The sequence below is a fragment of the Diuraphis noxia genome, unplaced genomic scaffold (genome assembly GCF_037042655.1).
Source record: "Diuraphis noxia isolate RWA-SAM2 unplaced genomic scaffold, SU_Dnox_SAM2 contig0001, whole genome shotgun sequence".
NCBI classification, from domain to species: Eukaryota; Metazoa; Arthropoda; class Insecta; order Hemiptera; family Aphididae; genus Diuraphis; species Diuraphis noxia.
The window spans coordinates 24,566,236-24,581,363 of NW_028301711.1; the positions used below are offsets into that span (position 1 = coordinate 24,566,236).

General features: G+C 25.0%; 1 protein-coding gene across 2 annotated transcripts in view; it reads right to left on the minus strand.

The window, feature by feature from the left end:
* Positions 1–2,446: 2,446 nt before the first annotated feature.
* Positions 2,447–15,128, minus strand: part of Eaat1 (Excitatory amino acid transporter 1) — a 33,299-nt gene continuing 20,617 nt past the window's right edge. For both annotated transcript variants that reach the window (XM_015512049.2, XM_015512050.2), the window contains 9 exons: positions 13,395–13,574; positions 12,073–12,390; positions 11,636–11,678; positions 11,523–11,568; positions 5,828–6,020; positions 5,513–5,746; positions 5,053–5,247; positions 4,692–4,826; positions 2,447–4,230 (listed from right to left, as the gene is read on the minus strand). In XM_015512049.2, coding sequence (XP_015367535.1) covers positions 4,074–4,230; positions 4,692–4,826; positions 5,053–5,247; positions 5,513–5,746; positions 5,828–6,020; positions 11,523–11,568; positions 11,636–11,678; positions 12,073–12,390; positions 13,395–13,574 — 1,501 coding nt within the window. In that variant the 3' untranslated portion in view covers positions 2,447–4,073. The remainder of the gene's footprint in view (positions 4,231–4,691; positions 4,827–5,052; positions 5,248–5,512; positions 5,747–5,827; positions 6,021–11,522; positions 11,569–11,635; positions 11,679–12,072; positions 12,391–13,394; positions 13,575–15,128) is intronic.

The window sequence follows — 15,128 nt, forward strand, 5'->3', positions numbered from 1 at the left end:
TGCGAATTACGATTTACACTTAGTTTTGTACCAAATGCTTTAATATATTTCATTATTATTTGGTTGTGTTTGTTTCAAAATCCCAAATTATGATTCATATTTCATTATTATTTATTTCACTTTACTTTAGCTTGGTTTTTTTTTTAAAGTGACTAAACTAATGACTATAAAATTATCATTTTGCTATTCGCAGTTCGATAATAATTTCAACATCTAATTCGGATGCTCCATATTTTACGCTATTTTAAAGATTTTTTATTAATATATTCCATTCAACGCTATTACTTTTTTATAAATTAAGGGAGGTTATTGCCCACGAGCCACACTAAAGCCTCCACTGGTCTAGAGTCAGTGACGTATCTAGGCATTGGCAAGGTGGGCGGTGGCCAAGGGCGCAGTTTAAAATGATCGCACTAGGGGTGCAATTTTTATATCATCTAAATGCTAAAACTTCATTGTAAATTTATAACATTGGTTGCCAAGGGCATACACAAAGCTGAAAGCTAGTTACGGCACTGTCTAGAGTCCAGACCTATACTGAATAATTTATAGTGTCTACTTCTTCACTTATTATTATAGGTTTTAGTGTTCACTGCCTTGAAAACAATCTTTTAACTATAAGAAATACATATATTTTGATCCTTTAATGTCAAAACTAAAAAATGCACGTTTGCGTGTATATATTGGGACTATATACGTAATTATTCTAAGACCATGCACTGTTTTAAATTTTTAAGTTTTAACATGTTAAAGTATGATAATATTTTTAACTATCTAGCTAATAGGCATTTTTTTTAATTGCTTAGATAGTGTTTACCATAAATACATGATATTATTATCATTTATAATATTTTATTATTTTCTTTCTCGTATAAACGAAAATATGATCAAAAAGATTGCACATAATTACTCATACAATACTTAATGAAGTAATGAGTGATGATCATATTAATATATTATTATGCTAAGATTTAGAACATATTTACCTATGTAGGAAATAGTTTAGTATTTTATAGTTTTGTTATATATTTGAATAATGAATACCAAAATTCAATTAACCTGATTAGTGAGTAGATACTTCTGTAATTGTAGGTAGGTAAATCATTATTAAGTAGGTATTTATTTTTAATTAACACTATTAAATCAGTTGCGGTATTAAATAAATATAAGAATATGGATTCTATTAAACTGTAAAGAATTAATTTAATTTAATAATTCGACTATTTGTTTACCAACAGCAGGAAAAGTAGGAACATATAATTATGATGATAAATAAAACACTCATCAAGCCACCTGAAATCCCATTATCGTAATTTAAAAACTGATTGTAGTTAATTAACTACTTACATACATGATTGAAGATAAATAAAACAATAATTTTCTTAATTCATTAATCAATAAAGAAATCTTACGTACCTACCTATTTAGAAAATCAACACATGTCATTAGAATAGGTACTTGATGATTTGTTAATTGAAGACTAAATAAATACCAATAATTATATTTTTATGATATGTCAATAGTCAATTACTTAGGTAAAGATATTATTTTCAGAAATAAACAAGCACCATTACCCTACTAAAAGTATAGGTATGAATATTACTTATATTAGGCTATCGGCTATGTATTTATATTTCTACCTTTACTTGAAGATTCAATTAACCTTAAATTTAAATTCTAATGTCTATGAAACTGAAACAACAATATCAGCCCATGAATTTTCGTAATTTTGATTCTGTGTTCTTATAAGCTATAATCATAGGCGTGCACAGAGTTTAAAGCTGGGGCAGCCTATATTTAATGGCCCTTTTTTCATACAATTATATAAACGGCTGTTATGGCTATACATCACCATTGAGATAACATTTTTTAATTTGAACTCAAAAGGCAAAATTGAATTATGTATGAATAAAAATCAGATGTATTATTGTAATATTAGGTTAGGTATGTTTTATTTGTATAGACATATTTAGATACAGAAAAGATTAGCTTGGTCATTTAATATACTTTTTGGTAACAAACTTATTTTTATTGAGCATTATACAGCAGCCCAGCTTGGACATGTTCGGCCCTTACAAATCTATTAAAACCGTTCAGGGACAGCAAGATCACACCCCACTGCCCCTTTGTGCACCCATATGGCTATAATAGACAATAATAACTCAACTACTCTACTTTACTATTTGTAAAATTCAAATCCGGATTTTTTAAGAACTCATCACTTTCCTTCTATACATTTTGGTTTTGTTATAATTTATATCATATAAACAATTCATTAATATTTATTCTGTACCTATCCATTGTATATTGGACATACTAATACTATAAACTAAACAGTTAATATAAACAAATATTTTTAGGTACCATATTTGAACATTAAAACTTTTTTAGGATCACTTTCTATAGGGATCTTATTCTTAATGAGTAATATGAAGTACAAACAGTATTCTAATATTATATAATTTTTAATTTTAATAAAAATATAATTATTTATGTTATAATATTATTAAAGTGTAATTATAGTATTATACTAATGATTAAATTGAACACTCATTATTAAGATTATCGCTATTCTTGTTCTAAATTTAGATATTTATTATTAAAAAAGTTAAATTAAACACACTGTGTGTATTTGTGTACCTACCTATGATAAAAGCTTTTTTTTCTGCTAAACAGCTAAACTAATAACATAACCATACGTATAAAAAAAAAAAATAACAGAATTAACTAAAATACAATAATAATAACTCAAATAAATTACATTACTTAAGATACTGAACAATAAACTAATGATTTGTGAAAGACCAAAAGGCCGATTTGCATAATATTATGATTTTTTTTTGTAATTTATTATAAAGTTATTAATGAAATGTCTTAACAATATTATAAAATAAAATGAAGTAAGCAATATTGAAACAAAAATGTGGATTATATAATATTACATATAATCTATAAACATTAAATAAGGTATTTAAAAATATCTAAAATATTAATTTTACAAAATTTAATAAATTTGTAAGATGATATAAAATTCTAAATAATAATATTGGAATATTTTAGTATGGAGAGGAACACAAATTATTTGTAATTCTTACTTAAATATTGTAGTTAATATTGTACACAAGTAAATTTTAAAATTAAATATATGTCGTCATAACTTTTTAATCATTACAAATTTTTGATTATAATTTAATGTAAAGCTAATCAGAAAAGTAGATACCTACATTATAATAGTTATGCTTCTGATTTAAATTGAAAGAATTAAAATGTATGTTATATGATCACTTGCAATAATTGTAATTGTTAAAAGATCACATATTTTAAAAGTATTAAGTTTTATATTTGTAATTTGAACAGTTATAAAAGTAATCAAATAAAAAGGTTTAGTATGAAAATGATTTTACTGAATTGAGATGCAAAAGCTTACCTATGTAACAGATCATAGTATTATTTTAATGATATTTGTTTGTTTATGTTTAGTATTGGAAACATATATAGTATTATTTTACATAAACTTATTTTTAAAAATGAATTTCATTAGTAACTTATAATCATATTTCATGATGGTTGTATGATTTTATCGTGGATAGTTAAAATTTAAATACAAAATAGATTATGAGTAATTTTGGTGTACAATAAATAACTTGTTGAACATTTTTTTTGGAAATTTAAACATTTAGTATAGGTACTTAATCTAAGAGAATTTAAACTTCCTAACCTCTTAGATTAGATGTATTAAAAAGTATGGTACATTTCAGATGATTATTTACAATTATTATTAGTAATCTTAGGTATGTTATCTACCTATATGTTTTTGATGAACAATTTATTCTTAATAGTAATAAAAATGTTGTTATTAATAATGGATTACAATAATCAAAATAAGTATAATAATTATGTCTAAAACTAATTTGATTTTATTTCGTTAAAAACAATAAACAAAACAATATAATCTGATTAATAATAAAAATGATGGTACATTCTTAATAAGATTAAGTTTAAAGGTTCTAAAACAGAACGGGAATTAGAAAATATAGTAGTCACAAAACGAAAATAAAAATGGCTGATTGTGTCTACATAGATGTTGTGTGCCATTCGTCGTTGGGCACTTTACCTTCTTCCACAGTTCCATTGGACGACAAAATTTCCAAATCGTTTTCTGCCAGTTTGGCAACAATTCCAGCACCATATGCGTCTCCAAGCACATTCACAGTAGTTCTGAATCGGTCACTGAAAAAATAAATCAAAACACAAATTAAGTGATAATAATATGTAGACTCCCAACTTATAGTTTGATTAATATAAATACAGGTAATTGCTTGATAGATTTATAAATTTAATATATCATAAGTTATGATTCATAACATTATAATGTTTAAAAGAAATTTGTAACAAAAATAAACAGGTATTCAATAAAATCTAAAAAATAGGTAGGTATATAATTTTAGTCAATGGTACTGTGAAATTGTTATGCATAGAACTTTTTAGAGACACGTGTGTCATGTGAATTTTATTTTATATTAATAATAATAATGTAATTATTAATTCATGACTCGTATGTATTTTTAAAAATAATTTTAAACTTAATTTTTGTTTAGGTACTCCTACCTCACAAAAAAAATTAAAAATATGCCACTGATAATATGGTATACCTAGTGCATGTGTAACATCCAAAAAGTATAAATACTTACAGCAACCAATCTACAGCAATGATCAATGATACATCATCTGCTGGTAGTCCTAATGTGTCCAAAACCATCACCATTGTAACTAATCCTGCCTGAGGAATTCCAGCTGCTCCAATAGATGCCATTGTAGCTGTCACACTAATTAAAATTATTAATAAATAGATTATTAAAATAAAAGATTTTAAATAGGCACTCTGGAATTTTTAGTTTAGTAGCAATTTATTATTTATACTTTTTTTTTCATGTTCCTAACACATATTATAAATGACTTTGTATATTCATTAGGTAACTGATGTTTCTATAAATATAACTACATACAATAAGTATGGGCAGCAAATAAATTAAAATAAACAACATAACGTACCTTACAGCTGCAATTTGACCAAAACTTAATTGTATGCCTTTCAGTTGAGCAATAAAAATTGCAGCCACTGCTTCGTATAAGGCGGTACCATCCATGTTGATTGTTGCTCCAATGGGCATTACAAAACGCGAAACTCGGACGTCAATTTTATTGTTTTCTTCTAGACAGGCCATTGAAATTGGTAAAGACGCAGAACTGAAACACAGATTTTAAGATAGTTTTATATTGAAGTTTGTCTACGTCGAGTGTAAAAAATTACAATTACTTACATATAGTGTACAGTATCAAAATAATGTAATATTACCTAACTATTGATAGTTTAAAGGGATAAAATTATTTTACTCATAATTTTATCACAGGTTGTTAACTTGTAAATAATTCTATATTTTAGTTAGCGTAAAAATAATATATTTTACATAAGAACATTGAAGAATATTATAATTTATTTTATTGCATATACCTGGAAGCTGTTCCGAATGCTGTTATGATAGCTTGGCCCATGTTTAATGTGAATTGGAATGGTAATTGACGTGTGAATAAACTGTACATAAGTGGTAATAGAACAAATCCATGAACGAATAATCCAAGCACAACTGTTAAGAAATACATTCCTAATCTACCAACAATCACGCCAAAATCATCCAATTCCAATACTTTGGATGCTACTAAAAATAGCACACCCATTGGCGATAACCTAAAAATAGAAAAAAACGATTTTCTTCAAGTATAGGTACCAACAAAACGTAATTGATATGTATGAAAATTATATCTTTACCATATAACCCAGTTGGTCATTAACATCACAGCTTCACCCAAACTATCGAAAAAGCTTAGAAGTGGCTTTCCTGTGGGTCCCAATTTTCCAATACATATACCAAAAGCTACAGAGAATGCGACTAATCCAAGCACGTTAGATCCTTCAACCATTTCTGATTTTATTTCCCATAATGTCATATCAGTAGCGTTAACTAAAATAAAACAATTACTATATTATATATAGGTTACATTGATTAATATACCTATACTTATTAAAGTATAAGCTGTATATAATTTGCATAGTTGTATAATATATGTATATAGTATATAAGTACTATTGTTAATTAATATTATATAGCAGAAAAAAAAATATTGAATAATTAACGGTTTATTTTTTATTTTATCATCTAAACAATTTTTTTTTTGTAAAATAACTTAAGGCTAATTATATTTCAATGGGTATAAACAGTAGATATTTATACACTTAACTTAATAGAAATTTCATTTAAAATGTCTAATAAAATATTATCAATTTAATTTGAACACGTGATGCATATCTACATTTGTAATTTTCTGTTATAGCACGCCTACTGATGTAAGTATCGATTTCGAGACAGACATTATAAAAACGAAACACAACGCTTTAAATGTATCATTCCATTTCACTATAAGTTTTTTGAATTTAATTAACATATTTTATATAATTTGTATAACATATGTAAATATAAAATTCATAATGCAGTTTGGTAGGTTTTTAAAATCATAAGTTGATTTAAACGAGATTTCATTTCAGTAGGTAGCTATTATAAGGAGTAAGAATAATATTATAGGCTTTAGGCGGAAAGATTGGTCTAAGGTCTAACAATGATATTATGTATGCTTTTTTTGTGTATTATAATTTTTTAGAGCAGTAAAAATGTTTTATTCTTCAAATTTGAGGATGGATTCTTCATTTATAGTAAAAATTTGATCTAATTAATATTTTGGAGGGCAAAAACGAAACACTCCCACCAGTTGCTATACTCATTAAGATAAACGAAAAATAAAATTACGGAAAAACCGGAATGTTTACGTAACATTAATTTTTGATAATATAGATTTCGTTATTTTATTGCAACTCAAAAACGAATAATCGTGAATACTTGAACTTTCACCCAATATTTATAATTCCATTTTCTATAAATTTAATATATTTTCATCTGTATTATAATTATTTATGCTTTTGATGTTTTAGATTCTGAACGAAGTGATGAATGTATTGATTTTACAATGATGTGTGTTTTTTTTTTTTTTTTTTTTGTGTCTGTGTACAGCATAACTAGTCGAAATAATGCTTCGATTTCAAACTTTGGGGGTGGTTTCCGATGTAAAATTAAAGATCCTTGGTGCATTATAGAGGTCAAAAGTAAACATTTTCCAACAGTTTTCAAAAAAATCGAGAAAAACAAAAAAAAAATGACAGAAAAACGGGAATTTTTACGCAAAATCAGTTTTCGACCAAATCGATTTTTTTATATGGTTGTAATTCAAAAAATAATCACTTGAAATACTTGAAATTTTCACCAAATGTTTATGTTAGTGTTCTCTATATACAGTTTAATTTTCAATAATTTTTGACTTTTTTTGAGTTATTTATAGACCACTGAAATTTACACTTTTTTTGAGAATTTTTTTTTGAAGTGTCGGTAAAAAAATGTTGGACGATCAAAAAAACTTGAAAATTTAATAGAAGGTTCCTTATGAGTTTTTCTTATTGTAGCTAAAAAAAATTAAAAATCGTAAGTCACAATTTTTTTTAATAAGCTTTTATAGTTCAAAATTTTACGAAATCTGTCGAAAACGCCAAAATTTGCAAGTAATTTTGAAGTTGAAAAATCATAAAATTTTTGCGTTTATAACTAAGGATTAAAAATACAACACTAAGTTCTCCATAAGTTTTCCTTCAAGTAGCTATAGAGAAAACTCGAAGTATCATTATAGAAAAAATTTTAAGTGCGTTTGAATTTTAAATTTTTACAAAATAGCGTAACGATAACGATTTATCCTGAAACGATTTTAAATATTTGTTATTATTCAAAAAGTATAAGTCCTAGATACTTGAAAATTTTACCAGTTATTAGGATTGGTATTTTCTTTACATGATTAAATTTTCAAAATCATTTTGACTTTTTTTGAGATATTTATAGACGACTGAAATTTTCAATTTGTCTGAAAATTTTTTTTTGAAGTGTCGATAAAATTTTTTTGGCCCTATCAAAATACTTGAAAATTTAATACAAAATTCCTCATAAGTTATTCTTAAAGTGATTAAAAAATTATAAGAATACATAAGCACAATTTTTTTTTATAATCGTTTATAGTTCAAATTTTTACGAAATCTGTCGAAAATGTGAAAATTTGCAAGTAATTTTGAAGCTGAAAAATCATAACATTTTTTGTGTTTATAACTAAAGATTAAGAATACATCACTAAGTTTTCCATAAGTTTTACTTCAAGTAGCTATAGAGAAAACTCGAAGCGTCATTATAGGAAAAATTTTAATTGCGTTTGAATTTTAAATTTTTACGAAATAGCGTAACGATAACGATTTATCCTGAAACGGTTTTAAATATTTGTTATTATTCAAAAAGTATGAGTCCTAGATACTTGAAAATTTTACCAGTTATTAAGATTGGCATTTTCTTTACATGACTTAATTTTCAAAATATTTTGACTTTTTTTGAGATATTTATAGACAACTGAAATTTTCAATATTTCTGAAAATTTTTTTGGAAGGGTCGATAAAATTTTTTTGGCCCTATCAAAATACTTGAAAATTGAATACAAAGTTTCTCATAAGTTATTCTTATAGTAATCAAAAAATTATAAAAATACATAGGCACAATTTTTTTTATTAGCATTTGAAGTTCAAATATTGACTTATTACGTAAAAATTACGGCAATGTTCAAATTATCTTAGATAGAAATTCATAAAAACTTTTCTTTTTTGATCTAAGATTTGAAAATTTAATACAAGGCTCCTATCATATTTTTTTACAATAGCAGTTGAAAAATAAAAGAAATATATTGTCACAAATTTTTTTTATAAGATTTTACAGTTCAAATTTTGACTAAATACATAAAAATTACGGCAATGTTCAAATTATGTTAGATCGAAATTCATAAAAGTTTTTCTTTTTAATTCTAAGATTTGAGAATTTAATACAAGGCTCATAATATACTTTTGCAATATCAGTTGAAAAATAAAAGAAATATATAGCTACATTTTTTTTTTTACATGCATTCAAATTTTAATTTTGGCAACATACGTAAAAATCACGAAAATTCGTAAATTATTTTATTCTATAAATTCATAAAAAATTTTCCTTTTATACCTAAGATTTGAAAATTTAATACAAGGCTCCTTACAAGTTTTTCAATCTTTATCACAAAAAAAATGTCCATCGGAAATTCAAATTAAATTTTTATTAGCATTTGAATTTCAAATATTGACAAAAATTCGTCAAAACCATGAATATTTGCAAATTATTTTGTAGTTCAAAATTCATAATATTGTTTGTATTTATATCTAAGGTTATACAATTTAACACCAAGTTTTCCATAAGTTTTGCTTCAAATAGCTATAGAGAAAATTTGAAGTGTCATTATAGGAAAAATGTTTTGAGCGTTTGAGTTTTAAATTTTTATGAAATCGCGTAATGATAACGATTTATCCTCAAAAACCAGGTATTCGTATATCTATGATAATATAAGGTATTATGAATTATGATAACTACACTAATTAATTAACCCTTTCTTATGCAAAATGCGTCTTAATTGAAAAATAAAATATTTGTTTCAAAATAGAATATATGACAATATTTAAATATAATATATCCTAGACTGACAAATCATCTCCGTTCAGAATCGTTTTTCGTATACAATGATACCTATCATTGCATTCAAATTTAATCCCATCCATTACAGTAACCTACTGTACAGCAGAGCGACATCCACGACTTACCCGCTTTTTTTTTTGTTTATGTATTACAGTTTTTATTTGTAGTAAAAAAAAAAAAAAATTAATACGTTAGTTTCCCGTTATATTTGTTTTAGTTCTTACAAAAATTAAAATATCGAAAATACCTTGTCACAGTTTTTTTATACCTAAGCATTTTAATTTTCAATTTTGTCAAATTTTTTCAATATAGGTAACCATGATTTTATAATTATCTATTTTGTGATCAACAATTTTATGCATGTACGAAAAACTTGAAAATATACATAAGATTTCACGTAGGTATTACTAACATAAAACATTAAGTGAAGAGTAAATCTACAATAATATATTATGATTATTTGTAGTTAAAATTATGACAAAAATGTATATTTATACGACTAAACGTAAAATAGAACGATTTTTCCTCAAATATTTTATTTTTATTTTTTTGCAATTATTCAAAAAATATTATTCGTATAGGGATTTACCATTCTTACGCGTTTAGGTATATTATGATTATTTATAAACAAAATTATTTCCAAATTATTAGTGAGACTTATACTATTTTTATACTATATTAATAGAAAAATAGAAAATATATTTCGAAATATAGGTCTCTGAGTTTAGAACCGTTGATGGTATACAATAATTATAATATATTTATATATCAAGTCAAATTAAACATTAATAACATTAATAATCAGGTACACTTGACACCTAAAATACAACAAAGTGAAATATCTGTAGTTGTTTTTTTTTTAATTTGCTTTAATCATTTATCATTATTCATTATATATACAGGTATATCGTACTTATATATTATAATATTAAAGATATAAGTTTCTCTTAAAATTTTAATCTATAGTTTTTAACAAAAACGGTACCTATATAGTATATTAGGATCAATAATGTTTTTGATTTAAATTGTATCCTTAAAAACGATTAGTCTTGAATTTAAAGATATAGGAAAAAACGAACTGACGAAATAAATCATAGTTATGAATGCTACTATATTATAATTCAAGTTTTAAAAAATTATGGTAAATGTTTAACATGATTTATTAATTCAATTCGTAATAAAATATGGGACAAAAAAATTAATGAACCAGTGTACTTTTTTTTTAAATTGAGATCTCATTTTTTTTTTAGTCAATATGTTATGCGTAATATTATTTAATCAGTTATACAACGATTATAGGTATACTTAACAAAAATGTTATGTTTAGCGGCATGCTGGCTTAAAGTCACACAAAAATTATATTATACAGTGATGATGTTTAATTTCGTTGTGTTATTAAATGCACCTAAGTGATATTTATACTCGTATTTTATATGCAATAATTTTATGCTGAGATGCATACTAATTAACAACATTGAATGGATCATTCATATTATGAAATGAACTATGAACAGTTTAATCAAAGATCACTTGATGTTTGAAGATAAGCTCTATCTCTATAAAAGACGTTTGTGAAACATACAGCAACGTTGTGTTATATTAATATCTAAATATTATGCCTGCACGGCTGTGCACCAATACCTATTTATTAACAATAAATTATTTTTTTACAAACTTTTAATTGTATTGCGAGAAAACAATTTCTGATTCATGTATTAATTAACTATGTAGAATTGACTATTGTTTATTTTAAATATATAATTATTAATTTTACGATTACATTTTATAATCATTTTGTATTTATAGTCATGAGCTAAGATTAAAAGCAATGATTACCTGTTGAATTTGATAAGGCTTTAGGAGGGATAAGTACTGTCCGGTACTAAAAAAAGAGAAAATAAATACATTTTAATATAAAAATAAAAATTATAGAAAAATAATATACTTACAGTCGATATAGTTGCTTCAACGAGATTGGCCGGAAATATATTTCTGTAAAATTTCGTCAGTATTATCTTAGAAGCTTATTTTTTATATCCATATATCTAGTTATATTTATAGCATAGGTCGTTTACTTTTAAAAATATCAAATTGGTAGTAAACGGTTGAAAAATCTCAGAAAATAATGTAGTACAGCACCAAGATTAGGTATAATATTATAATGTGAGTATCTATATTCTATACTACTGCATGTAGGTATAGTGTATAAAATGAATAATAGTTTAGGAAATAAAATATAATATATACCTATATACGTGTGTAAAAAGTAACAATGATTGTTTTGCAAAAAATAAATGTTTTATTTATAAAATTTTTCTTTGAAAAATAAGTGAAATGGTTATGATAAATTGAGTTTAAAAAATTTCAAAAGTTGTTTACAACTAACCTTATTAAGTCTAATATAGTGTCGACAGTAGTGATTGGTCTAGTTTCTTGATGTACGCTTGCCGTTTGCTCTGCCTGACTCATAATTTTACCTGGATGTATCAACATCACCCAAAATATGCCTTGCAAAACTGCCATCGACGTGGTCGCTGCATAATAAGCAATTGATTGGAAGCCAATTTTCTTAGACAAAGATAAATCCAACGATCCGATAGCCGATACAATAGACGATACCAGTAACGGGACGATCAACATTTTCAACATACGAAGGAAAATATCGCCAGGGAATTGTACATACGTTATTTCGCGTTTTGTCCATCTATAAAAACATAATTTTATTGATGAGGTTATTTTTCAGTTTTTTGAATTACAAAATAGTTCATGATTTTTATTATAATTGTTTCACAATCACTTATATATTTTACCGGTGTAACAGCTTAATAAAAGTTAAGTCATCGTGGAATACTTTTTATTATAGTAATTATAGATTATAATATATGCCTACGTTCAGCAGACAACTAGTTTAAACCTAAAGGTCAAAACATGTTATTCGGGATGTGGTATGTATAGTAGTTATTGTAGCTATATTATAAAGTGGTACGTGGATGTAGTGAAGATCATTGCAACTCGTTGCGAAAAAAGACGTTTTATAATATATCTGCTTTATATTCGTTCAGAAAACTTAACGATTTTACTGGTATTTTTATTTTACTAATTATGAAATATATACATATATATTTGAGTATTTGACCGACATTCTGGTTTAAAAAAATATATTTTTCAAGCCTAGTCGGTTATGGCACAGTCTGCAATCATACCTATTAGGCTTGATTTCATTGTCTTCGAAATTACCATAACTTATCATTCTATATTTTTTCCGTAGCGTTTAATGAAGTGCAGTGCCTAATCGACAGTACCTATACTCATTAGACAAATTAAAAATTCGGATTTAAAAAAATACCTGTTGGATAGTTATAGATATATTTTGAACATTGAATAACTACACTGAACGAAACTTTGAAGACGTCACGCTGCCTCGCCTTAATAATGATACCAATAGCATTATTAAGTAATCAGTTATCAGAAATTAAAAAGGTGAACAAAGTATTAATACCTATGTTGTTCACTATATAAGTTTTAAATTAATATATTAAACATATACCTATTTGTAATTTTTTACTTATCACATTTGTGACCTATTATAGATTGGAGATAAATCAATGCGAATATACATTTAGATTTGTATCACGGATAAACAATTATTTTAAAATATGCATTCAAATAGCATTTTTTTAAATTAATAATTAATAGTGTAATACTCACTCTGCTTTAGATCCTTTTAAAATAAATCCTAAAATCACTCCACCACCTACGGAAGCTATTGTCAATATAGTAAGCAAATTATGACGAAAACATGATTCTTCAATTTTCTCTTTGCTTTGTCTCCTGGTAGTACTCATTGTGTTGTGTCCTTGATCTGAATGAGAAGGTTTGAGAGGTGATCTATAGAAAAATTTATAATATAATCAATAAAAATAATGCATTGGCACATTAATTTTTAAAAATTTAATATTTTTGTTAATATAGGTTTACCTATATCGTTGTTTGTGAGTAAATACAAATAGATTAATTTTGATTCTAACTAGTACATCTATCCATGACCCTAATAACCTATGAGATGGTAAACCGGTTTTTAAGTTGTAATTCCTATGTACCAATGGTCAATATGTACTTATGAGTTAATGTTGATAAACCACGTTTATAGAATATCACAAAGTAAACAATAATATAAATATATTATTGTTCATGTTTTTTGTAAAAAAAAAAAAATGTAATTGATTATTTAAATTGCTAAGTGTCTAGTTGTAAAATTGTCGGTAATTTCTTATTACAACGTGACTGTTTACAATATCGTAAGAAGGCTTTTACAACAAAAATATTAGAATTATAATATTATATCTATAGGAAGTGTTTTATCTATTACTGCAAATATAATGAGAAATAATGCAGAATATAGTTCATAAAATATAGATAAGTTATATTGATTACAATGTCTTAAGTGTTTATTTTTATGTTAATAAAATCTAGAAGTAAAACGAATAATTACTACAAAGTTTTTAGTTTTTGTCCTTAATAATATTACAATCGGTATTAGGTGAATATAATAGTATTTTTAATAAAAAATTAATATTTTATAAAAAAGAAAAATTAATGTTGAATAAATATTTTTTTATATAGATAAATATAAACGTACAAAATTCTTATTTTATTGCTTAAATCTGAAAAATATTTTTCAAGCAAATATTCATTATTGATTAGATTTTTTCTGAATAAATTACAACAATCATCCAAAAATTCTCAACTTTAGTAGACTACCTAAAGTGGTTTTATATTCCACAACTATTTTCAGTTACCTAATTATAAATTAAGGATTAAGGTAGGTACCATAACTAATAAATAATTGCAATTATTTTACAATATTCACTTCAGTAATATCATGTTCATGTACGAAAGATAATATTATAATCTTATAGTAGGCGGCACAAGTTGAATAGCTATCTAGATAAAGCTTAGGTTATCTGTAAATAATATGTTTCACGGAATCTTTCGTTTCACTAAAACTATGTAATATACCTATTATACGTATGGAAAATGATAATAAGGTCATTGCGTAAATGTAAAACATAATAAATGAACAAATGCTTTGAGCGGTGTGTAATATATTACAAAGGAGTTCATGTATATAATTTAAAAAAATGTTTGACTCTATTCATTAAATACGTAATCCAACAGCAAAATTGTAGGTACCTATACTAGATATTATGATACAATCTGAGAATCCGAAATATAATAAAATTTTAGCACCTATGTTTTATACAGATAACCTGATATCTTAAATTGATTTATTTATATTTATGTACCTATAGGTTACACATAAAATATTAATATTTTTAAACCAATAAGGCATTAAGTACTTAAATTTGTTATTAGGTAGAATTAAAATGAAGGGAAGTTAATGATATTTAGTAAGTATAAGTACTTACATTAATTATTAAA